General features: G+C 32.6%; 3 protein-coding genes and 1 long non-coding RNA gene across 4 annotated transcripts in view; 3 read left to right on the plus strand and 1 right to left on the minus strand.

The window, feature by feature from the left end:
- Positions 1-72: 72 nt before the first annotated feature.
- NC2alpha (negative cofactor 2 alpha) lies at positions 73-6,686 on the plus strand. The gene is made up of 5 exons (XM_090117287.1): positions 73-240; positions 347-419; positions 2,104-2,246; positions 4,605-4,681; positions 4,897-6,686. The coding sequence occupies exons 1-5, from the start codon at positions 199-201 to the stop codon at positions 5,537-5,539; spliced, it is 978 nt and encodes a 325-aa protein (XP_089973413.1). The 5' UTR covers positions 73-198; the 3' UTR covers positions 5,540-6,686.
- Positions 6,687-11,855: 5,169 nt separating this feature from the next.
- lin (protein lines homolog) lies at positions 11,856-15,820 on the minus strand. The gene is made up of 2 exons (XM_090117192.1): positions 15,635-15,820; positions 11,856-15,405 (listed from the first exon to the last, which is right to left on the minus strand). Exon 2 carries the CDS (start codon positions 15,312-15,314, stop codon positions 12,891-12,893), a length of 2,424 nt encoding a protein of 807 aa, XP_089973318.1. The 5' UTR covers positions 15,315-15,405; positions 15,635-15,820; the 3' UTR covers positions 11,856-12,890.
- Positions 15,821-16,510: 690 nt separating this feature from the next.
- On the plus strand, positions 16,511-19,520 carry LOC149896787 (uncharacterized). The gene is made up of 4 exons (XR_016458274.1): positions 16,511-16,875; positions 17,140-17,317; positions 18,092-18,193; positions 18,357-19,520. It is a non-coding gene; the product is annotated as an uncharacterized LOC149896787 (long non-coding RNA).
- A 406-nt stretch (positions 19,521-19,926) lies between these two features.
- Positions 19,927-25,731, plus strand: part of gek (serine/threonine-protein kinase gek) — an 85,879-nt gene continuing 80,074 nt past the window's right edge. The window contains exons 1-2 of the mRNA XM_090117224.1: positions 19,927-20,054; positions 20,794-20,990. Of these exons, the coding sequence (XP_089973350.1) occupies positions 20,930-20,990 (61 nt within the window). The 5' untranslated portion in view covers positions 19,927-20,054; positions 20,794-20,929. The remainder of the gene's footprint in view (positions 20,055-20,793; positions 20,991-25,731) is intronic.

Below are 25,731 nucleotides of genomic sequence, written 5' to 3' on the forward strand. Positions count from 1 at the left end.
AAGAAATTATGCGTGTATTGAAATTTGCGCTGTTGTCCATGATAGAGGTGGAAAATCTGTCAGATTGGTATATAAATGAAGTAGGCTGCGAACGTCTCTCTTTTATAACCTTAAAAATGCGCGAGATGTATCACAGTGGAATGGCGAAGAGAGCTTTAATATAAGTTTAAATAGTGCAAAAGTGAACGGATTACCACCATGCCTTCAAAGAAGAGAAAATACAATGCCAGATTCCCAGCAGTAAGTCGAAAAACGTCTAAAAACCGCCCCAAATGGTCAAAATAGTCGATTGTTTTTGTCGATATTTTCGTGAGATTGGTGATATCATGACATTGTTTGCTTGTAGGGGCGAATAAAGAAGATTATGCAGACTGATGAAGAAGTGGGGAAGGTTGCCCAGGCTGTGCCTATCATAATCTATATCCTTTTTACCTAAAACACATATTTTTATAATTTACAATAACAACATATTTTGGTTTTGCAATAGACAGTTGATGTTATTTTTATAACATGATCAATTTTGAAAACGTTTGTGCTATTCCTATATTCTATGCTATATTTACATTGTAATTAAGATGTCATTTTTATCTTAAACACAGTCAAAGATTTAAAAATACACAATAATTCTGACCTGTGTTTTATATAATAACATACTGAGATACCAATAAGTGTATACTGACCCAATTTATATTGGTTTAATTAACTGATATTAAGCATAGTGCTTATCACATTTATTATAACTCTTTTGCTGCCACAATTTAATATTTAATCAAACCTGAAATTGAGAACACTGTATTTTGTTATTTTCATTAAATCTATATTGTTATTTATTTTGAAATAAATATATTGTGTATATTTAAAATTTTAATTTAAATAATATTCATAATAAGTACCTGTGTTACTTCAAAATCAAGGCTTTTACAATATAATAAAAAAGCTTGCATGTTAAGGGTGCACTCACACACATCAGTCACCGTCACGGCACGTCACCGGACAGGATTAAAAAAAAATATGTATCAATAGTTCTAGTATGACTCTGTTCCCACACGACAGTCGCCGGCACGAAATCTATCAGTGACGTCCCCGGTCAGGCACGTCAAATAATCTTTCCATACATGTATCATACTTTTATCCCCACTCACCCGGTGCCGTCACGTCTCAGTTCAGTCAGCGTCGTGCTACCGTCAATTGCTACATGTTCTCTAGCGTGACACACGTCTAATCACTCACTAACCTGATGTATGTGTTCAATGATTCAGTCAAACCGGCGACGTGACTGACGGACAACATGACGGTGACTGGTGTTTGTGGATACGTACACAAACCGTCACCGATCAGTCATCGGTGACTTGACGGTGACTGATGTGTGTGAGTGCACCCTAAATGTATTTTTAAACTAAAACATATTTGCTGAAATTTAACTTAGAAGATAGCTAAGAACACAATTTGTTGATTATAGAAAAATTATTTCATTTCTTATTAGAAAGAAATGCTTATCCAGTCAATTTTACATTTACATGGTTTCTCTTAAATTTTTATGAACAATGCAAACATTGAAGTTGAATAAAATGTTAAAAATGCAGATAATTTTTATTCATATTCAAAATATAAGTACAAAGTGTCAACGGTTTACCATGAGTCAGAAGATAACAACATAATTGTAGTAGAATGCTCGCCGAAACATAACTTTTGGATTTAAACAAGAATAAATATTATGTAAAGAAAAAGTTTTTGAATGAATGAATGAAGAATTTATGTTTTCTTTACATAAGAACCATCCTCGTACTTAAAGGAATATAATAATAAAAAAATTATCAAAATCGGTCCACCCGTGATGTTCATTTATTATTTCGAAGTACTTTAATTGCATTGTATACAACTTACAGCAAAGTGCAAGTTAGAAACAAAAAATAAATAAAAATAACATGTTAACGGCCACAGATTGCCCTTAATCATTCAGAAATAACATTGTTAAAGCATTTTCAAACGTCTTATGTAGTTTTTAACCATGTACAAATATTGTGTTGGTTTACAACAGTATAAGCATTGATTTACAGCTTTAAATCTGCACTAAATCCTTAACTCAGTAATTCAAACCAACACCTCGTACATTAGAGCTATTCGTCGAGTCGCTCCTAAGCAAGGCCATGCAGGTGACGATGCAAAGGAACGCGAAGACGCTCAGCCCGTCTCACGTCAAGCAGTGTATACTGGCCGAGTCGAGGTTCGACTTTTTGAGGGATCTGGTGAGTTTTCATGTATTTAAGACTAGCTTACCGCCCGCGGCTTCGCCCGTTTTGTCTAAAACCTAATAAATTGTATACTAAAACCTTCCTCTTGAATCACTCTATCTATTAAAAAAAACCACATCAAAATCCGTTGCGTAGTTTTAAAGATTTAAGCGTACAAAAGGACATAGGGACAGGGAAAGCGACTTTGTTTTATACTATGTAGCGATGTACCTTTTTTAACTTTGAGAAATGCCTTTACGCATCCCCCTTACAGTTTTACTGCACGAGGGGGGGTTCGCAGGAAGCCATACCCACTAAGCCCAACGGGCCACCGTTGGGATTAGTGGCGTTCATCTTCAGCGATAGGGGTTAGCAACCAGGCCTTGTAAACCCGAATTTAACATGTACCTATTCCATATAACGTTATCATTCCCCTGCTTTTTTCTTTGCGGTTAGGAAAAAATAAAAATAACTGGAATTAAGGCCTATAGGCGTATAGGCGTATACCAACTTAAAAAAAAAATCTAAACCATAAATAAGCATAACAAATTAATGTTATAACTAATACCTATACGGAGTGAATTTCAACTATTACTTCTTTTTTTTGTTACGGAAAGGTAGCATAATTTTATTTCTTGTAATTCAAATAGTTATTCTATATTTTTTTTATGAAAGTACATATTTAAATAAAAGTAGCCCAGTCTCTTGACTAAAAATTTCTGGAAAGCCCTTATATTTTGTATTTGCCATTTGTATTTGCCCTTATATTTTGTACCAGCGCAGCTACATAGTAAGTAAAAGCAGGCTGAGTACGCTGATAAGATGTTTCGTGCTTGCAACTTCGCTTATAGTAGATAATGTGCCAAAACGGACATGGACCTTTTCTGAAATTCTAAAACAAGACTACTTGACTAAACTTCTACCTAACTAATAATAAAATGCTTTACTAATTATTATTAAAACATAGTTTTTTTTTAAATTTGGACACGAAACTGGTTCATCCACATATAATAACTGTTAATTAATATTGTACTGGTCTTTATAAAAAACTAGATTTCCGCCCGCGGCTTCGCCCGCGTTTTCAAAGGAAAACCCGCATAGTTCCCGTTCCCGTGGGATTTCCGGGATAAAACCTATCCTATGTGTTAATCCAAGTTACCCTCTATATGTGTACTAAATTTCATTGTAATCGGTTCAGTAGTTTTTACGTGAAAGAGTAACAAACATCCATACATCCATACATCCTTACAAACTTTCGCCTTTATAATAGTAAGTATTAAGATTAAGATATTAAGATAAAAAATAATATATGTAACTATTAATTTATCTTTAAAATAAGCTCATTTCAAATCTTTTTCACAATTTTGTACAATGAATAATTCAGAAATGCCCCGAACCTTACATTATTATCATTAAAACAAAGCATAATTTTAATAATAAAATATATAAATTTTAATATAGGCGCATAAATTAAAATCGACCAATATCACGCGACCTCAAAATTTTATTCATATTGATATGCAAATATATCATTAAAGGAAGTAGGCAATAAACAAACAACGCGTTGTGCGTGAAAAAAAATATATCATGCATAATGTTACTTACTTTCTATTGGTGAAAGTATTAAAAAAATATTTATTAAAAATATAACTTTCCAGAAAAATATTCAGAAATTGACATACCTAATTCTTTTATGTTTTTCTACTGAAAAGCAATGACTCTATTATACTAGTAGACGCGGCATACGCCAACATCATTGCACTAAAAAACAGCGTAATTAATACATACCTACTTACTAACGCATTATCACAAATACAGTTGTTCTCTCTTTCACTCTCACGCACGAGACATAATACATGTCTCACTCATGTACTTCGTAATAATAACTGCCAAAAGAACGTCCAGCCACGACGCTGAATGGTGCGTGACTAAGTGAAACTCGGGCACTTAGCTGAGTTTTTTCTTGCCAAAATAGAGAGCGGGTAACGTATCTAGCTTTTTTATATATCATAGCTGAAAAGCCTTTTTTGGAAGATGTTTGACGAAGAGTGCAGCGATACCAATTACCATAGCAATGCTAGTAACAATTAATCTCCCGCGCTCTTTTCATGCGCAGGCGCAAAATTTTCGTTCTTTCATGTAGAAAATTCTATTTGTCTTAATTTTTATATGTTTTGGCAATAAATAATTTAAATAGGATAGGTAATTACTTTAAATAGCCACTGGCTCCTGAGACACAGTATTTAACTAATTCAGGAGCCTATGGATTCATATATAAGCTGTACCTATTTATTTATGTCAATAAAGTTATTATTATGTTATTATGTTATGTGTTTGTAATAATGTTTTAATACTTTTATTAATAAATTTCAGGTAAAAAATGTACCAGATGTTACTGCAGCAGAAGAGAAGGAGTTACAGAGTGGGGAGAGCTCACCAAATTCCTCAAGGTAATATTGCCACTGCTTGTTTATTTGTCATACATTTAAACTAGGTATTTAAAGAAAAAAAAGGTAGAAAACAGGAGCTTTGACGTCAATTGCAATTGCATTTTTATTTTTAGGAACATTATCACATTAATTACATAGATGACTATTAACAAAACAAACAAGAATTCATTCTTGCTTATACTGATTATGATGAAAATTTTATTTGACCATTTCAGATATTCTGACGCATCAATGCCAAGGAGGGTAGTCAGAGAAGACTCGAACAGTTCGAGTAGTTCGGACATAAAAGTGCAGCAAATCATACCGCCCATAGACACCGCCCCGCTAGCTATAGCAGTGCAACTCGACAAAACCGTAGACCAACCGACAGAGGCCATAGATTTAACAAAGAAGAACGACGTGAAACCAATAGTGACGGCAAACTTTTACCAAGAAACGCTAGTCACTGAGGAAGTACAACATAGGAGTGTGATAAAAGTCAACCCGACGTATGCAAGCCCTCAGCCGTCGACGTCAAGCTACGCGACTCTGACTCCTGTGGATAAACCACTAGAAGCTTCTGTGCCAAAGCAAGATCCAACGTTCTTTGTAGATGTAAGGCAACCTACTCCCCCCAAAACACCCGTGACACCTGTCACTCCGCTGCTAAATATAGATTTCTCCAAGAACGTAACGAAGCCAGAAATCAAAGTGTTAGATACGGCAATGGCTAATGTGATCAGTGCGAAATCAGTGAAGAAAGTGCAACGGCAAAATTCCAAACCGAAAGTGAAAAAAGTGGAAATACCAATACCAAAACCCGTCAGTTTGGACAACATTAACTCTGATTTACAGATTGACGAGGATTACGATACCTGATGTGTTTTTGTTGTTTTTTGTGCTATGTTTTGTGATGTGCTCCCGGTATATGTTATTTAAACACAGAATAGTTGTCTCTTAGGGATTAAACTGAGAATTTTCCAAACCGTCTTATTTGCTTTCTAACGTGAGAACATACTGTAATGCAATGTATTTTTACATGACTTAATTTAACTTCCATATTGAAAAAGAACTTGTTAACAAACAAATTTCAGTAGAAACATTTCTATTATCTTCAAAGGCATAGGTTAAAACATACATATTTACAAGATAATTGATGGAGAAATACATAAGTTTTATTTTTTCAGTCAGCCTAACTTATTTCATGTATTCCTTGTTTTATTATCTGTGAAATATAATTAATAAAAGTTTAAATAACATATATCGTGAGTATAAATTGTTTACCATATAGGTATATTATGTTAAGTTGTCAGACATTGTATAATAAAGTATAGATATATAAACGTGCATGTATGGACTTGTGTGAGATTTAAAATATTCTGATTTGTGTGTTTGAAATGTAGAGTCATGTCATGAGACTTTAAAAAATTGCGGAGTACTGTATAAACGTTATTTGTTATTATTTAAATTACATACATACGTAAAGAATTAATTAAAAGATAAACACGGGCGTCTTATATATTCAAAACAAAGGGGGAATGGCGGCTGTATTTTTAAGATAATAGAAGATTAAAAATCAGCTGTCAGTTTTAAAGAATGGGACAGTTTCACCACTTGTTGATAAAAGAGCTGATAACCTATTTTTCACTTTGATGTACATTTTCAAATATTGTTATTTTAATGGACAAATAAGTAAAATAGAAGATATTCAGAAGTTGTGGAACTGGTTAACGGACTTTGATTATTTTGTAATGCTTGACATTATTTGGAGCTTTGTAATTGGTTCCCGCGGATAAATGTCCCCCGCGGTTCATACCTCACCCCGCAAAAATCATAATCAAAACGTTGTTATACACCACAGTTATACGCGATAGTTATCCAAAGTATCGTATAATATAAATACTTATTGTGTTTAAGAGGTTTTCTTTCGTAAAAGCCACTGGCTTAATAACCCATTTGTTTTATATTAACACGGATTGTTATCAAAATTGTTTGTGTTTTCGATGGGTTATTCAGAGCACTACTACTCAGTAGACATGGGGCGGGTAGTGGTTTTGCCGGGTACCCGGCACATTTTTGCCGGGTACCCGGCAGCGCTTATGGGTCGTTTGACTATTTCCTTTCAACCTTTTTAGACCCGCGTTATAAGTCTGTGTTTTATAATGCATTCCAAGTCGAACAAGCACGACAGGCGGTTCTAAGAGAGGCATTAATAATATCTTTGGAATATGAAGATGATGATCAGCCAGATGACGCAGGGCCTTCTCAAAACAAAAGGTCTAGACCTAAAACAAACGACGTGGCTTCCGAGGCTCATGATTTATTTTGGTCTTGTTTCGAAGAAGCTGCTGATAACGAATTGAATCATTACTTAAGCACGGCTAGGGCTGCAAGAAATACCGATCCGTACAAATGGTGGGGATTTAACAGAGGGCATTACCCCATACTAAGTAAGGTGTCGGCAAAGTATCTCTCCACACCAGCAAGCTCCATATACAGTGAGCGGCTATTTTCAGAAGCAGGGCTAGTTTACGAAAAAAAAAAGAAGCCGCTTAAATGCTGCTCGCGCAGAAAAGTTAACTTTTCTGCATCATAATCTGCCAATACTCAAATATGAATATTAAAAATTGTGTCCCAATAAATGATTATAGAACTTTAATTTTTTTTCTGCTCCTGTAAAATTATCCGGCACTGCCGGGTACCCGGCCCCATTACCCGGTATCCGGCCGGATCCGAAAAGTGCCGGATCCGCCGGGTACCGGATCCATGCCGGGTACCCGCCCCATGTCTACTACTCAGTCATTGATTAAAAATTAAAGAAATTATGTAGTAACTTTTCATGAGATTTTTTTCATGTCAATTTAAAAAATAATAATAAATTTATAGTTGAACTATGTAGCAGTTTTGGAAAATTACTAATAAAATTATTTACCAAACTTTGTAATTTTAACATTATTGTTTTGTGATTCTCTGCTGTTATTTTCGTGTATGTACAGAATTATGTATAGTAACTTGTAAATGTACAAATGGATGGCATGATTGGATATTACATGGGAAAGTTTTGAGAAGTCTGACTAGAAAAATAAAATATTTAACAATGTTTTTATTTTATTTAATACCCCCTTGTCGAAATACTTATGTCACATCTCTATCGATTGCGGCAAGATGTACATGAAACTTGAATCAAACGCGTTCTAATAACCTACTACGCACACAATCATAAGCTCATGTAGGAGAAAGCGTACCATGTTTTGTGTGTGAGATAAGATGGCGCCACTTTGTCCTACAACGAATAACCGTTCGAAGATATTTATAAACATCCCTTTAGTATTATTCTCCAGTAAGGAGGATGTCGATAATAATTAATTAGATCGCGGGTGCGAGCGCATTCAAGCTTCAGCGGTAGGCAGCTAGTGGCAATGCTGTTCGCTAAAGTAGCCCGGACATGAATTACGAATAATTTTGTACATCATCGACATAGTAACTACATTTAACTTATTTCTGTCGATCCTACATAAAAATAATGCGTTTCCTAAAATTAAAATAATGTGTCCTTTTTTTAATACTTACTCATGATTACACTATGATAGTAAAATAATTAATTTAATACCTTTTGGCATTATATACCCACTCAAAATCTACTCTCGTTAACTCGTATTAAAGTGGTTTTAAACTATTATTAGATGTGGGTAGGATTTAGGGTTCTCACCTGTATGTACTAGTAAAAAGTACCTACAGTATTAAGTGATTTTCATTAGTTTACTTTTCAAAATATTTTTTTTAGTCATGGGTGCGTCCTTGACACAGAACAGTAAAACCATATAGAAGTGCTGTAATGTCTAATTAGTATGAAAACCAGTGTCGCCAAACCCACACATTTAAACCGATAGTTATACAGTTATACACTACAAGTAAACTATGCCTTTGATTGGACAGCTTAATTTGAGTAAAAACTGACTTAGGTTATAAATTCAGCATTTCAATATGTACCCTAACGCACCATGTTACGGTTTATTTTAGTATAACATCCCTAGGTATATTAGCTGTTTTGTTTCTCATTGCACAGATATTCCAAATTCGAAAACATTCAGCTACTCCACAACAGAGGGCGTTAGTTTTCGATAGATATAAATTTGAAACGCAACACATAGAGATAAGGTTGAAATTTGTGTCACTCAACATTAATGACATTAACTTGATATTTATCTGATGCTATGCTCTGAGGGATGTCAGCCTTGTTATCGATAATTCACAAATAAATATTTTTTGTGTATTTTTTTTTCTTTCTTTTATATGAGTATAGTATAATGCGTCAGATTTTGGAGTATGTTTATTACTACTAAGTACGTCTTTTTATATTATTATTATTAAATAAAAAACGGAATAGAATAGTATAAATCTATATTTACAAAATACAAATAGAAAATATGCATTATTTTAAATCTTGGAACTGCTGTAGGTTTGATGTATCGGTGGCCTTTGTTAGACCGCTTAGTACTGTTCGGCATCCAGTTAACTCGTCACGTTGCATTTATCCATTTCTCTTTTCAATTAGCCTCTTTGGGAAATCTATAAATAAATTAGACAAATGAAAGCTAAGGAAAAAAAACCGGCCAAGTGCGAGTCGGGCTCGCGCACAAAGGGTTCCGTAGCAGCAAATATAATAAATTACAGTTAAATCAACCTATCTCAAAAACTATAAGAGATACTTTGATCAAACCAAAAATCGTTGAAAGAGTTAATTAGCATGCATCACCTCTATTTTTTTTAGAATTTTATACCCCGTAGTTATAAAAATAGAGGGGGGGGGACATACTTTTTACGACTTTGAGAGCTGATATCTCAAAAACCGTTCACTTTAAGAAAAATGTTTTTTAGAAAACTTTATATCATTTTAAAAGACCTTTCCATTGATACCCCACACGGGTATGTACATCGAAAAAAAAAATTTCATCCCTCAGTTACATGTATGGGGGGCCCCACCCCCAATTCTTTTTTTTACTATTTAGTGTCATATTTTTGTAGCGGTTCATACAACACATATTCCCATCAAATTTCATCACTGTAGTACTTATAGTTTCCGAGTAAATCGGCTGTGACAGACGGACAGACGGACAGACGGACAGACGGACATGACGAAACTATAAGGGTTCCGTTTTTGCCATTTTGGCTACGGAACCCTAATAAAATAAAATTTAATATTTATAATGTTTGTCTTTTCTAAAGTATCGATACTGTCGATATGCACCACAAGCATCACTAAAGCGAAATTCGTTTGTTTATTGCAATAATATTCCAGAAAGTCTTGTTTGCTGTTCAATCTATAATAGTACTAATTTCTTATGGATTAAGGTTCATTTTGACTAGATATTTGTATACAATTTTGACAAATTACGACAAGCGAAGTTATAACATAAAATATAATTAAAATAAATTAAAATAAGACTTACCGACGGTATGAAATGCCTTCATTGCTGATATTATTTCGTCTGCTATCATTTTTGCACTCTTTATACCGAACAACACGTCCTAATTAATAAATAAATATGGAAAAAAGGTTTGACAGCTGACAACCGACTCGAATATTTTTCTGCGCACAACTGAGAGCAAGTTAGGTGATCTAAACTTATCATTGACACGTGGGCCACGCCCACATCACACTTCTATCTACTTTACTGTTCTGTGGTCCTTGAACTAAAATTAAAAAAAAAAATGTAGTTGTAGAAGAATAAAACAAAGAGATTTAATCATGTACAAAAATATTTCATTTATTGCTGTTAAATTATTATCTACGAATAACAAGTATATACTTAGAATTATCCTAAATACATAAATGTTTAGGCTTACAAAAACAGTAAATGTGCCTTCGAAATATAATTTTAAATGATCCGAATTTTCAAATACAATTTTAAATTGAAGCTGGAATTACAAAGCCAGTACATTTTGTAGGATTTTAGATAATAAACAAATAATAATTACACATGGTTTAATATTTTTAATAATTATGTAGTATCTGAATTGTTGAAGAATTTCCAATTCCTGATGTAGGTACAATAAAGTATCATAAATAAAAATAACATAAAGAATTATGTAATTATAAATGATTCCATGATGGTGGATGATTATTATTTTTCAATTAAGTAAATGATTATAAGGCCACTATTAATATTTGGTCTGATATAAAAGATTTTTTTTCTGCAACAATCACATATGAGAGATATTTTCATTTCTAATTTCAACAATTCAGAAAATATTTTGCTTGATTACAAGTACAATTAAAAACAATAAATGGCTGAGATTCAAATAAATTGTTTACCTTTACGGATTGCATTGTTTTCACGTCATTATTTTTATTTTAAACATAAATAGTTCGCTAATATTGAGGTTACCTAAAGACTTAAATTTAAATTAACAAAAATATATTATGATACAGAGAACTCAAGAAATGCTCGGTCTGTGTTACTTTTATTGTGTGGTACATAATTATTAATTATACAAGATTTTTTTCATAAACATTTTATGAGTTCATTCATACCACAAAGGAAGATAATGCAAATGTTCTTGATATATTTAACTTAAAAATAACAATTTCTAAGCTTTCTGTATGTTTATTAACAAAATAGTAAGTTTTTATATTTCATGACATAAAAACTTTTAATCAATGAAAATCGCATGCAATTAGAATATTCCATAGATAATAAATGATATTTTTGTCGAAACTAAAATAATTTGGAAAATCCAAAAGTGCACGCCTCATAATTTTTTTAATAATTTTTTATTAATTATTATTTTTGTTTATTTAATAACAATTAAACCACATCGAATCAGACCCTGAAAAATGAAAGGGTTCTATTCCTGAGCATACTCAAGCGTAAGAGAAAAAAAAAGACTCGATTAGTAAAGTATTTCGGTCGCTATCGTGTTAACAAGAAAAAGGATCCGCACATACAGACACACGGACGTCCAAGACAGAACTTTTTTAAACTGTTTTTTAACTAGTTTAAATAACAAAAATGACATCAAAAATATCATGAACGTTAAAAATAATGTTTTTTCTTAATATGTGTGTGTATGTATTATCTTACAAGTGCAATGTATGATACATAAAGACATTTTAAGTTTGAAAAATCAGATGTTTTGCGCGAAGTGACAGTAGTACCCACCTCAACGCTTCGCTTATGAGGCGTGCAAAATACAAATTATTTTCTATTTCTTTATAAAAATTCTTAAATAATTCCTTACTTGTTTAAAAGAAATCTATCATCCCACAAAGAGAAATTTTCTTTTGCGGAAATTTTATCTTCGTAAGTAATAATAATTAATTTATAAACATAACAAAAATATTTGCAATAAAATCCCTTGTGGCATTCCATTATTATTAATACAAAGGTATGTTCATAAGTTAAAATTGTTTTAATACTGATTACATTTACTTATGGTAATTGATGGCATATTTACAAAGTGGCATTAGAATATAATTTAGATAAAAAACCCGCATTTATATGCATTACAACTAAACAATATACACATTTAAAATAAATTAAAACTAGGCTACTTAAAGGAAGCATAACTTTTGTGTGGGAAATGCTAGTTATTATTGAGCACCTTTGTTTTATTGATAAGGCACTTTTCGTTGGTAATAATTACATGGTATATAAATAATATCAAATAGCGGGTATTTTTTTTTAGTTTGCAATCCATGTTTCCAGAGATTTCCAGTTGGATTTTTGTTATATCATGATTATTATCATTTTAAAGTTAAAGAAGAAGTCTTTAGCTTTTATTTTGTATGTAAAGTAAGAAATTAAGTCACAAATTGCAGTTTAAATATTATATATTTTTTTATTATACCATGTATTATTACCATCTGTATTTGGAAGACATTATACAACAATAATTGTTACACATATACATCTATAGTTAGTATAAATTAATTTAATCTACTTACTAATTAACTAAATTGCCAATTAAAAATTTGGAATGTTAATATAATTTGCAGTCTTTGTGGGATTGTTTATAGAAATTAAGTTTCAGGAATTTTAATTAGAGCAAATTATATGAAGAATTTTGACCATTTAGAAAATAAAATCACGAAATACAATATTTCGTAAGTCAACTACTAGAGATGAGAATGGAAAGAAAATTTATTTTTGTTATTTGTAAATGCCCAGCATTAAAAGCCTGTATGACAGATTGCTCCGTTAAAATTCCTAAAACCGTTCAGACACATTTAACTGAATTCATTGCCTTCATACAGGCTTTCGCAGACCTCCAACAACCTCAGAACAGGGCTAATATTATAAGGGAACAGGGACTTTGAGACAAGCCTACTGATCTGTAAACGTAACCTAATAAGAACCCTCATTGTTTCGTCCAACCCTCGAGTATCATCCATTTGCTGACACGTCTCGAGAAATTTCGGCCAATTCCTTCGTACATACTTTAAAAATCTCAACAAATACAACAGAAAGCATGTTTCGTTACTCACCAAGTAATCTAGGAGTACATCGCTGTCGTGCGATACGACTTTGAGGAATTCCATAAATGACATTATAGGATTTAGCATCGGTATTAAGTCAGGGTACATTGAATTCCTGTAAACTATACCAACCGTTATATCCAACGTGCAAACCATAGATTCAATCAAGTAATCGTCTTGCTCACTGAATAAGTGTATCAACATTTTCGTGAATGGTGTTTCTGGGTGGAATTCTAATCGATTACGTATGAACGAGTCCAGCTTCTTTAACACATCCCGTATCGATCTTTCGACAATCTGCATGTCTTGTATAGCATTATAATCAGATGAATCTATAGAGCTATCGGATGAGTCACATCGCATTTCTTTCACTGTTACAGCGACTGATTTCAGTACTAATAATGACATCCGCTGTAACATAGTCTTATCGACTTCATGCAATTGATTGTTGTCATCATTGTCATCATCTCCATAGCTTTGGTCGACTAATTGTATTGACGTTGATATGGGAGCTACCTCAGTGCCTAACGAGTAATCTTTCAATACAGTACATTCATGTCCTAAAAAGCCAAATCCACTCCTACTGCTTTGGACTCTTACATCACTCAGTAGACGAAAATCTTTAACATACCTTACAATAGAGTGTGCTAACGTACATATTTCTTCTGGCAAGATATCCTGTAAGGCTAATGTGGAGCCATAGCATAAAACCTCATTGAATAAACTTAACAGATGACTATATATTAAGGGTGGTAGTAGTGTATTTCTTAGTAAATCAATGAAGCTCTGTAAGTCTGCATAGAATGGCTTCGTATCTATCACTGACAGATTAGCCTTAACACTAATAATGTTCTCCCACAGGGAGAAAAACGTAAGCACGCAATTTTCAGCATTACTTAAATTCAGGTACCTGAGTAGCAGTAGTTTCATATTCTTAACAAGCACTGGCCAGTGGTGTTCTAGAGTTTTTATCGTTAAGCATTTAATATGAGATGTATCAAATGATTCTGAATCGGTTAAGATAACAGTAACACAACCATGTTCATTGACCCTCTCTATTCTTGAAGGCTGAGGTTCAGGCGACTCGCTTCTCTCTATCCTGCCCATAGGCTGTTCAGGAGGTAATTTTAACACTGGTTCGTGAAGTTTAAATGTCACTGGCTTGTTTTCAGTGGAGCTATCTCTACTTGATGTGGAAGGAGAACTATGGGTTTGTAAATTAGAAAAGGCACTATGTAAGTTATCATTTCGTGAGTTTGAAGGCATGCTTCCATAGCTGGAACTACTCCGGAAGGGATTGTCTTCCTGTACTTGAACATTTGCTGCTGTATTTATGTAATTACTGTCCTCTAGTGGATGCTGTTCTACATCCTTCCATTCAACTATCCTCTTTATTATATCTAAACTGAAGTTAATCTTTTGTACTGTGATCCTGTTTATTCTATCAAATAAATAAATATTTTCTGCAATCTGTTGTAGCCAATTCTCATCCACTGTATCCTTTGATACTATCAGAAAGCTTGCTAAGACTCTACTCGCCACAAATGTAATGAATTTGCTTTTGTGTTCTGACAATTCGACCACTTCTGTTATCCAGTCATGCCTGTTTCTAACGAATATATCACAAGCGTGCATCAGCCGTGAACATATTGTGCCAGAATTGTTTTGTTTCAAATAAATGTCAAATAGCAATTGCATTGTTGATAAGTATGTGAGAGAGCATGTCAACGGCCAGGTTGCAATATGCAATCGTCTATCAAATAGCTGTAGGATAACATTTTCGTCTAAACCACACAAGCACTGGCCAACTAAAGAGTTTTGAAGAGTCCGTAGTTCAGTAAGTAATTTATCATCAGCTACAGTCCAGTGAGGTGTGTTGCTGGACGAGGGTATTATTTCCACATTAGTGTCACTTGGCAGCCGTAAGATTGACGAACAGTCGACCGCATCTTCACTCACTGTACCACTGTCAGGCGATTCTCCATTTCTCGTAATGAAATCGCCTGAATGTTCAGCTGGCGTTTCAGAATCGTATATATCCGTGAGAATATCCTCTCCCGATTTATCACTTCCTTCATCTATATCAGGACCATCTATCCTCTGTTTCTTCTTTACTGGCTGATCCGAAGCCATTCCTTCATCAGTCTTTGCAACGACGTGCCCTCGTAAAACCATGAAAATGCGTCGCAACTACACTTCCAAATGTATCCGCGCACAATCAGCGTGCTTTAATTTGTGCCTTGGCAGCGTAATCGTAGTTCTCATTCTGAAAACAAAAACGCAATATAATGCATGACCTTTCCAACTGCTACCCAGTTACGCGAACTACAAAGCCATGTAATATTTCACTAATTCAAGGGTAATTACGGAACGAAAAACGTTGCTTTGTAACTTATACATGCTTTACACTTTTATTTTAAACCATAGAAATCTATAACCTGTAATATAAAAGTAATTACAATGAACTTTCCAAAATATTTTGATGGCACACATACCATTGTACATAAAATGAGGTTGTATATACACTTTTTTCCAATTATAAGATCCATAAGTTACTTTTAATAACTTCTTGCAACGAAATACTTAATAGCACAACACTTTTACGTAATATTTCATTGAAAAAACTTCAATTTTCATGATCATAACTTCGTCAAAGTGAACATCGACTCCATTACGTACGATGACGCTCTGTCAATGCAACAACTTTTATTGAAGGAATTTATATACATTTATATAAATATACACACAATTTCATAGTATATCATCATTATAAATTATTATTTATTTTTAAATGAATAAATTTACGTAAAAATATTGGTTTACAACTAAAATACTTTAAAGGTTTTTAAAAGATAAGTCTAAAATTTTACGTATTTCCTGTATCATATCCGGTATGGACGTTGCCAGTTTGACGACTTCTGAATTTAGCAATCACAGATTCCTTGTGCAGTAGCAACTAGCAACGGCTGGCATTGAAAAAATAAAACATCCAGTGGCAAATGTATTGACTATTTCCATTTATGTTTCTTTTTCATTAAAAATGTATTTGAATAGTGATTCTTAGTGTTTTGTTATTAAGTAGAAAAACATATTAGATATAAACCTAATAAATACCTCTCAATAGCAATAATAAAATAAAAATTAATTGCATTTGACAAAGAAAAAGTCATAATATTAAAGCAATATTTCTAAAAGGTACTTACTATTTATTTTGAAATATATTTTGTGTAATTACTGCTTTGGGAACAAGTTGGTAGTTATCTGAGTATATGCTGAAGAATTGCCGAAAATATTGGAAATAGGGAAGAATGGCAACAATAAGCTGTCAGCCTTAAGTGTTGCCAATATTTGTAATTTTTACGCTTGTTTTTACCTCAGAACAAAGAATCCTATGGAACTGCCGTAATTGTTCAATTTGACGCGGAAATAATAATGATATACCCATCTCTTTCTCACAACAGTGGTTTTACCTTAGAAAAAGCATCAACACTCTTTTTATTAGCGCCCTCTTCATTGGCATCGATGTACCTTTGCTGCCACGGACGCCATCTTAGTATCCGGTTTTGTTTACATGTGAGAAGATGTCATTGTGAAATTTTTATGATTTTCCAGTGTTTTTCGACCATAATCTAGTGTAATAAGTATAATTGAAATTAATAATAGGTACCATGAAGTGTTCTATAGTAGGTTGTGGCCTATGCCAAAGCAAAAACAGGCCGAATCTAACCTTTCAAGGGTAAGTGGCTAACATTTTGTTAAATTGTTGCTTATATTAAAGTGTATTTATTATCAAGTGTATAGAAATCTTTTAATCATTTTACATTTAATCATCTTAGTTATTATGAGCTGTAGAAACCCGCAATATTCTCCTTATTTCATTTGCATCGAAAACATAAACATGAGTGCTAGTGTCGAACATCATCGCATAAACACCTTATCGATAAATTTGTTTATTAATTACGTGCGAAGTTATATGTTGTTGTATATTTTCTCGTTTTAGTTTACCAAGTAACGAATCCCGGCGAAAGGCATGGTTGGAAAAGATTGGCATAGAAAATATCCGGCCAGGAACTAAAAACATTAATGTGTGCTCATTGCACTTTGAAGAGAGCGCATTTAATAAGACTTTAAACATTGTTTGATTGAGAGATGATGCTATCCCAACAGTATTTGCAAAGGTAAATAATTCATCAATCTTTTTATTAAACAACTAGCTGCTCCGCGCGGTTTCACCCCCGTGGCTCCAATACTGTTGGTCGAAGCGTGGTGATATATATTATATACCCTATAGCCTTCCTCGATGAATGAGCTATCTAACACCGAAAGAATTTTTCAAATCGGACCAGTAGTTCCCTAGACTAGCGCGTTCAAACAAACAAACAAACTCTTCAGCTTTATAATATTATAGTATAGATTTTATTTAGCTCATCCTGTTTGTTTTTTTTAGGTACAAGGTAGTAATTGAAATTGTACCCCCTTACTGTTGACCGATTAATCTAATTGCTATATGCTTCACAATATCTTTTTTGACTTATATGCTCTAGAGACCTAGAGTGTCATGAGACAAGTGGTGTGATGACTGGTACTTAAAACCTACTGAGTTATTTTTTAGTTTTTAAGATATTACCTACATTATTAAAATCTTTTAAAGTGAAACTTTTATTACATGGTCTCAAACTTTTTCTATACTTAATATTGTAAAAAGGAAAGATTTGATTGTGTATGCACAAAAAGACCTCAAAACTACTGGTCCAATTTTTTTAATTCTTTCGTTGTTGGAAAGCTACACTTTCCATAAGTATATAATACACTATGTTTGTTCAATAAATTATTTTAATAAAAAAAAATACTAAAAGTTTTACAATTTACCAAACATTGAGTCCATGTTTCTGTAGCAATCTATTTATTATTACTTGGGACCATATCTAATGTAACATTTTTATCTCTTTCAGGCAGACCATCCATCTCAATTTGCTTTAATTGACATATGAAATACTACTGATCAACCATCATGCTGTTATCCACATCCACAAGATGCCAAGGATCTTGAATTGGTAAGAGCAGTTCTTGAATAGAAAACCTATATGAAATAATTCTTGTTTAAAAAAAGGGAACTTCAATACGTAACTTTTTCATAGTCTTAGTCATACATGCTGAGATTCATGTATATAATTATGAGAACTGTTATCAATTATTAAAATTTATTTAATGTTTTAGGCTTCAGCACTCGAAGAATTAAAAAAAAATAGAAGAAAAAGTGGAGAAACAGAAAAAGAAAATTAAATGTTTAAATGAAGTGGTCCGTCAACAAATTTCCACACTGTATATGGCCAAGCTCATTTGCCGCATCTGAGACTACTGTCGCATGTACCTAAACATATTATATAGTAACCACTATAACTTAAATAAATTATTTTATGAAAAAATTGTGTTTGTTATTTAACTATACTTGCCCTTGAGGCTTGAACATCTGCTTGAGTCACTCACATGTATTTTAGCCAGCGGCTCTGCTCTTTTTTATTTTCGTACATGCGAACGAAGTCGCGGGTAAAGAATGCTCTTATGATCGAATGGGTTGCTTGGAAGAAATTGCTTGGAGCAATAAAGCCGCCTTTTGACTAAATATGTCCTATTAAGTAAAATTTGTATTTTCTGTTTGTGTGCAATAAAGCTTATAAATAAATAAATAAAGTACCCCATGGATGGCTCCATAGTCAAATAAAACCCGATGTTAAATTTCATCAAAATTGGCTTATCCGTTTTAGCGTGAAAACGGAATATACATACATACACACTTTCGCATTTATAATATTATAAAACCTATCTTATGTGTTAATTCAAGTTACCCTCAATATGTGTGCTAAATTTCATTGTGATCGGTTCAGTAGTATTTGCGTGAAAGAGTAACAAACTTACACATCCATCTTCACAAACTTTCGCATTTATAATATTAGTAGGAAGTATGATAGGATAGGATTAGTGTGGATACATAGGTATATAAAGAAAACCCTGTCAATCGCGAAAAAAATCAGCTGTTTCATATAAAACTGCAGAACGAAAATATCAAAATGTATTGATTACACACTACAGCTATCCCTAGTAGGTAGGTACAATTGCAAAATGGTTAATCCGAATCACGAATTACCGAGTAACGATTGCCCGATAGAAGTAGTTATCTTTTTTTATTTTGTTGAAAGAAGTACCTCTTACTAGGTAAGCACCTACTGCATACTTATCATTCAAAAAGACAAAATTCTTATTACCTGAATTACCCATTCTTAACTCTATCATCAATCGATACAATATTATCGACTAGACGAACAAGTGAACGTCCCTAGCCCGCCATGTTTGTTCCCCGATTTGTTTACTTAGGTATGCAGGAAAAGTACATGCATATGGCAGTTCCATATGATCGTTATTCAGAGGTTTTTACGCAAACGATTTAAAATCACAATGTTTACCTATATATTTTTGTTTAAAATATAATTTATTCATAAATTTAAATAAACTAAATATGCAATAATATTTAGGGGACAGTTTATATTTTTTTCTTAAAGCTTTAACAAACACGTTGTCGTCTTCATTTTTGTATAAAAGATAGTATATTAAGGTTTAAAATTTTGTAATTATAGAATAATGAACGTCGCTATTGAAAATAAATCGCTATCGCTACTGAAAGCTTTAATTTCGAAGTCTTTGAAGTTTGAATAGTAATAATATTTAAAGATTTATTGTTTAATAGGGGAAACTCATAACGATATATGGAAACATTGTGTGTCTCTCTCGCCTCGGCTCCCCACTTCCCCAATCCCCTACTCCCCGAGAAAAATGTCTGCTTGGAAGGACTCTAAATATTTTCTGTGATTTTTAAATATATCGATAGCGATAATTCATGATATTACCATTTTAAATCAGGTGAATATTGATAAGTGAAAATACAATTGTGCAGTTGTTGTGGTTATGATGAGTCATCTGTGTGTTTTTGCATAACAATCGATAGAATAAATTTAGGTTAAGATCTTTGCTATTGTATACGAGATTGAACAATAAGAATTTTTATAGAATAAAGAGTAAAAAGACGTCGATACAAACCACTCTTTAAATGCAAGTATAAAATTTTTGTTTATTTATAGTAACGAATCGGAACAGAATAAATATGTCATCGGCTTGCAACTTTAGTTTTTTTTGTGATTAAAATGCAATGCCGTCTAAATAAAGTTCAAATCTGTGAATTGCGAAAGCGCTCTAGTATCGTTTGACGCCCGCAACCTTGTAATAAACGGATAGAAAGCATTTGTCGACTACGAATCGTTAGACAATGGTGAAAATTTACTGATGTTTCCTGTTTAGTTTAATCAATAGAGCAGCGGATTATATTTCCTTCCTTGTGCTGTGGTGGCATTTAAACGCTGTATATAAATAAATCATTACTAATTTTGTCATTATCAACTAGCAATAACGCTCTATCGCCTTTTTGAGTGCCCTAAATATGACAACACCCACACAGTTTTGAGACTAAATACAAATATAATGTTAAAATGTATTTTTACTTATTTCTTGTACTAAATATTGTTGGTTCTTCGTACATAAAACTGAATAGATATTAAAAATAACACACAGTTTAATTAGCTTCAATAATCATTTTTAATTACAGATAAACAAAAATGGAGCATACCACAGATAAGGCCAGACATGCTTAGTTAATGTGAATCTCTTAGGATTTAAGTGGATGTGTTATGGACATGTGTAAAAAGTGATAACTAGTGGTTGTGCGGTGTGAATTAACAAAAATGTCTGATGAAGAGGACTCCTCCCCTGACTGGGCGCTGGCTCCCACTAATAATGTACCAGGTATGGTATCAATACTACTACTCAATACTTAAATAAGGATGTCATAGTCTCCAGAGATATATAAGCTACATGATGTTTTGTTACTTGTTTCATTTAACAATTCTACAAGCAATTTTTTTCATGAAATTACATTGATTTTTCCACTGTATACTGTTTAACCGTGCTTTGCATTATACATATAATGTACATAATAATACCATAAAGTATATAGCTTTATAGTAGCATCACACAAGAAAATACTATCATGTTATCAGGTTGAAGTGTGATGTAAAAGATCTCTTATCTTAAAAGTAACTCAATTCAAAAGATAGATTTGTTATCTTTAAGTATAGATACAGGTGCTCTGAAGCTTTGATGCAGTTATTGTGATTTAAACCTAGATTAATATTTCTTATCGTTTTTTGTTATGTTATATTACATACTACACTTGAAAACTTACATCTATGTACCTAAATATATTAATAAGTATCTACATATCACTACATAGTATAAAACAAAGTCGCTTTCTCTGTCCCTATGTCCCTATGTATGCTTAAATCTTTAAAACTACACAACGGATTTTGATGCGGTTTTTTAATAGATAGAGTGATTCAAGAGGAAGGTTTTAGTATATAATTTATTATGTTTTAGATAAAGCGGGCGAAGCCGCGGGCGGAAAGCTAGTATATATATAAAACTCCCCTGATTTCTTTAAATCTAAATATGTATTCGTTGTTTGTAACACAATTCAAAGTGTTTGTAACAAAACTACTATGAAATGGCTCTATGAAAGTTTTTGTGTATTTGTGAAAGGTATGAAAATATTTTTTTAACAATTTTTGTGTGGTTGGCATGTTCGATCATAAATTCTTAAACTTACATCAAGACTCCTATGTTATCTTACTCTTAGAATGGTAGACATATATAATTTTATAATAAACTTTTCGAGATCAGGAAATGTTTATGTCAGTTGCACTATATTTGCACTGGAAAACTATATTCATTATCCTCATTGCTAAGAAAGAGAGATAATTATTAAATAAAAAATAACAGACTTGAAATAGATATACTGGTATACAATTTTAATTGTTATCTATTATTTGAAATGTCTGCTAAATAAGTGCTAAATAGGCTTTGGTACATAACTATTCTTATTGACTTGAAAAAAAAAATGCTCTTCTCTAGCAAGGGTCAATAATTAATATATATATAGCTCTCATTTATTGAAAATTTCAGTTCGTTTTTTGTAAGCTTTTAACAAATTAAGATGAATTTCTAACTCTCCACCCTCAAATTTGCATGTGTTGCCTAAAACTTAACAAATTATATATGTACTGAAACCTGCAGTGAAAATAGAATGGAAATTGCCTTATCTCAATACAGGCCAAGACAAATCTATACTAATATTATAAAGCTGAAGTTTGTTTTTTGAATGCTATAATCTCAGGAACTACTGTTCCGATTTGAAAAATTCTTTTGGTGTTAGATAGTCCATTTATCGAGGAAGGCTATAGGCCATATATCATTACGCTAAGACCAACAGGAGCGGAGCAATGTGGGTGAAACCGTGGAGCACAGCTAGTCCAACATAAATACCTGACTGTTCTATCGATAGGTTTTCAAAAGATATAGTTTGATTTTTCTAGAAGTACTTGAACATTCAGCTATTGACAATGAAAAGAGTACATTCTGTCCGTAAACAGATGTAATGACTTCGACTTTTCTCTGAATAACATTTCCGAAGTAAGATGCTCCGTTCCCCGCTGCATTTTCAAGCGTTTATCGTTTTTTTAAACGAAACGAAGTGCACATTCAACTCTACCATTTAGTTCGTACACAAGAAAATATCCACTGTGACTTTGTTTTTTTACACTTTTCATTTTCATTTTAGGTCAGTGGGTCGCGCGCGATTTTTCTTATGAATCTCGACACAGAATATTTTTTTCTTTATTTCTAACCAGATAAAGAGATATATCGATCGAAGGTTTTATTTTTTACTGCTTATGTGAAGTTGTTAAATAAATAATTTATTTATTTGCAGAACCTATGTAATAATTATTGATGTTACAAATTTTATTATATTATATGCCTAGTACATATTTATATGTAGACTTTGAATGCTTGTTGATCTATTTGCGTATTTGGTTTGTGATCGACATGTCCCGGGTTCGAATCCCGTAATGATTTGAAAACATGAAAATGTTACAATTCAATCCGTTCTTCAAGATATCTCTGGATTGACGATGAACATATCATAAAATATACAAACTATTAAATTCATTCAGTAGCATTAAAAATGGTTCAGTACTTTCAGAAACAAGAACAAAACAAACAAACAAATTTGACCTCACAATATTAGAGCACTTATCGTTTTAATTAATTATAGTGTATTCTAAAAAGTAAAAACACTAAAAGTACAGACGACCTTGTGTTGTAAAAACATTGATAAATATTAAATAGTAAATACTATCTCTATGATGTACTTGACTGATTATAATACGAAGTAAACGAATTGCGTGCAAATATTAGACTATTGAACACATAAATACGAATTAATAATTTAGAGCCTCTATATTTTTTTGGAATGTCGTATAATTAATAAATTATATATATAGGTCATGCCTCGAAGGACCAAATTAAAGTTTAAAGTTGTTTATCGTAATAATAACCAATTTTAGTTTATGGTATTTCTTAATTACTTTTAGCTTCCTACTTCGCTTATCTACCTGGACAAAAAAAGCCTATTTTAAATGATATTCAATTTTTGCTTCAAATTTTATCCAGATCGGTTCAGCAGTTCTGGAGCAAAAACGTTATAAATATTAACAGTACAAACATGTATGAGAACTTTTGATTTAATAAGTGTATGTAAATAACAAGCTGAAGTGTCCCAAATGTTGCTTCTACCGAAAAGAATTGGGTAGAAAGTAGTGAATATATTTGTATTTATAAGAAAATAAATAAATTACTTACCAGCCAAATGTAGAAATTAATATAATGTGTTTTATTCATATTAAAATTTAGATAAAAAAAAAAACAGTTTCGTAGTTATCTATTCTATGTAAGTAATAAATATATAAAAAAAAAATATTATTGTCACACATTAAACCATTGAATGGGATTGGATTAATTCTTTTTTATAGACAGTTTGAAGGTGGGTAAAATATATTTTGATAAAAATATTTTGCTCTGAGTGTTTTGTATGTGTTCATAATCCTTTCTCATTTATATATATATAGGCCTAACCATTGCGAATATTTAAATTGTTTTCACGTCAGGCGAGCAGTTGCCCGCTCTTTCATAAAAAAGGTGTGAAATAAGTTTATAGGATTTATTATTTATTAAATTAACGGTAAAGATTTTTTTACATTATTTTACATAACATGTGTATAAAGAAAAACCGCCAAAACAGCTTTTAACGCGGTATCGCAAATAAAATTCATGCCTAATAACTTTACCGTATCGTAAATTAAAAATTATAGCTAATATTTCATATCGCCTATTAGTTGGCCAATCAAGGCTGTGCCGCTCAATTAGTGACTCCAGTTAATTAACATATCACTGAGTCACGGTGTGTTATGTGCATTCGAAATGTATATGTTGCAGTCATCTGGTTGAATCTGCTGTTTGATTGAATGACTAGCGCGATCATTCAATGCTGACATGAACCACACTGAATGTCAGATAGCACATAGTCGTTATCTCTGTCTTACCGTCGCGTCTTCTTGTGGACGTTTGGAAAAAGTAAATTCTCAGCAACAGTCGTCATTCAATGAACGCGCTAGTCATTCAACAATAATTTGCCGAGCATAATATCCGCTCTATTCAAACTATGTTACAAACTTAATGGTGGTTCGGAAGTTCGGAAGTTAGGAGCAGGTGCGAGTGCGACTCCCTTAACGTCCCGCTAATACCTAAAATTATTTTCTGCGCATCGGATCGTGCGATTTTCCGAGCCGCCATTAATTTGAATCGTACTGTACAATCCGCTAATTAGTTGTACGCGCTAGTCATTCAATCAAACAGCAGATTCAACCAGATGACGGCGACGTACATACGAGCAACGTAGGTAGGTATATTATTGTTCCCATAATATGGTCATGGGATATCCTTCATTGTTTGTTGCCTTATGGCCGTTTCCGCTGTGGCACGTATGCGCGAATATTTTAATTGTTCTAAGCGAACCGTTAGATTTACACTCGTTAATGCGAATATGTTTTATTTGGGCACTGTATTATGTTATGGTTGTGAACATTTTGTACGTATGTTAATGAATATGCGTTTGAAATAAAAATATTGAAAGGAAATGGCAAATTATATGAACGGTTTGGTTGCTCTGTAAATTTTGCATATTTTTCGTAGTGTAGTCTATTTTGTGTTTCTTGCCGGAGTCTTTTTTGTCTCTCTTTTTCTATAAACATTTATTTAAACTTCAATACTATACAAAACGACCACAACCGTAAAACGTAACACACAAACAGAAAAAATTGGAGGTATTTTCACTTATTAATGTTTGGACTACCGTCAAAATCTGTAACATTTTAATCTGTCTGTGGCCATGTTGGAAGTTAAGTTTTAAAACTGATTTATCGCCTTGCAATAGTTTTTAATGTCTGAAAGAAAAATAGATCTCGAATCATGACCAATTTTCATCTAGCCCGGCGTCGAAAGCCAACAAGCCGTAAGTGTAAGTCACTGAAATATTTAAAATAGTTTTCTTTTTTTCTTTTATACCTATATCTAGCAAAAACATGTTGGTTAT

Source organism: Colias eurytheme, chromosome 27 (assembly GCF_061535395.1).
Source record: "Colias eurytheme isolate Ceu_HAF_F1 chromosome 27, ilColEury1 Martin Lab GWU primary, whole genome shotgun sequence".
Classification (NCBI taxonomy): Eukaryota; Metazoa; Arthropoda; class Insecta; order Lepidoptera; family Pieridae; genus Colias; species Colias eurytheme.

Bases quoted from the DNA above. Each gene is read 5' to 3' on its own strand.
- NC2alpha (XM_090117287.1), top strand. From the start codon at position 199: ATGCCTTCAAAGAAGAGAAAATACAATGCCAGATTCCCAGCA. The intron at 241-346 runs GTAAGTCGAAAA...GTTTGCTTGTAG, and splicing joins ACAATGCCAGATTCCCAGCA to GGGCGAATAAAGAAGATTAT. The intron at 420-2,103 runs ATATCCTTTTTA...TCAAACCAACAC, and splicing joins GGCTGTGCCTATCATAATCT to CTCGTACATTAGAGCTATTC.
- lin (XM_090117192.1), bottom strand. From the start codon at position 15,314: ATGGTTTTACGAGGGCACGTCGTTGCAAAGACTGATGAAGGAATGGCT.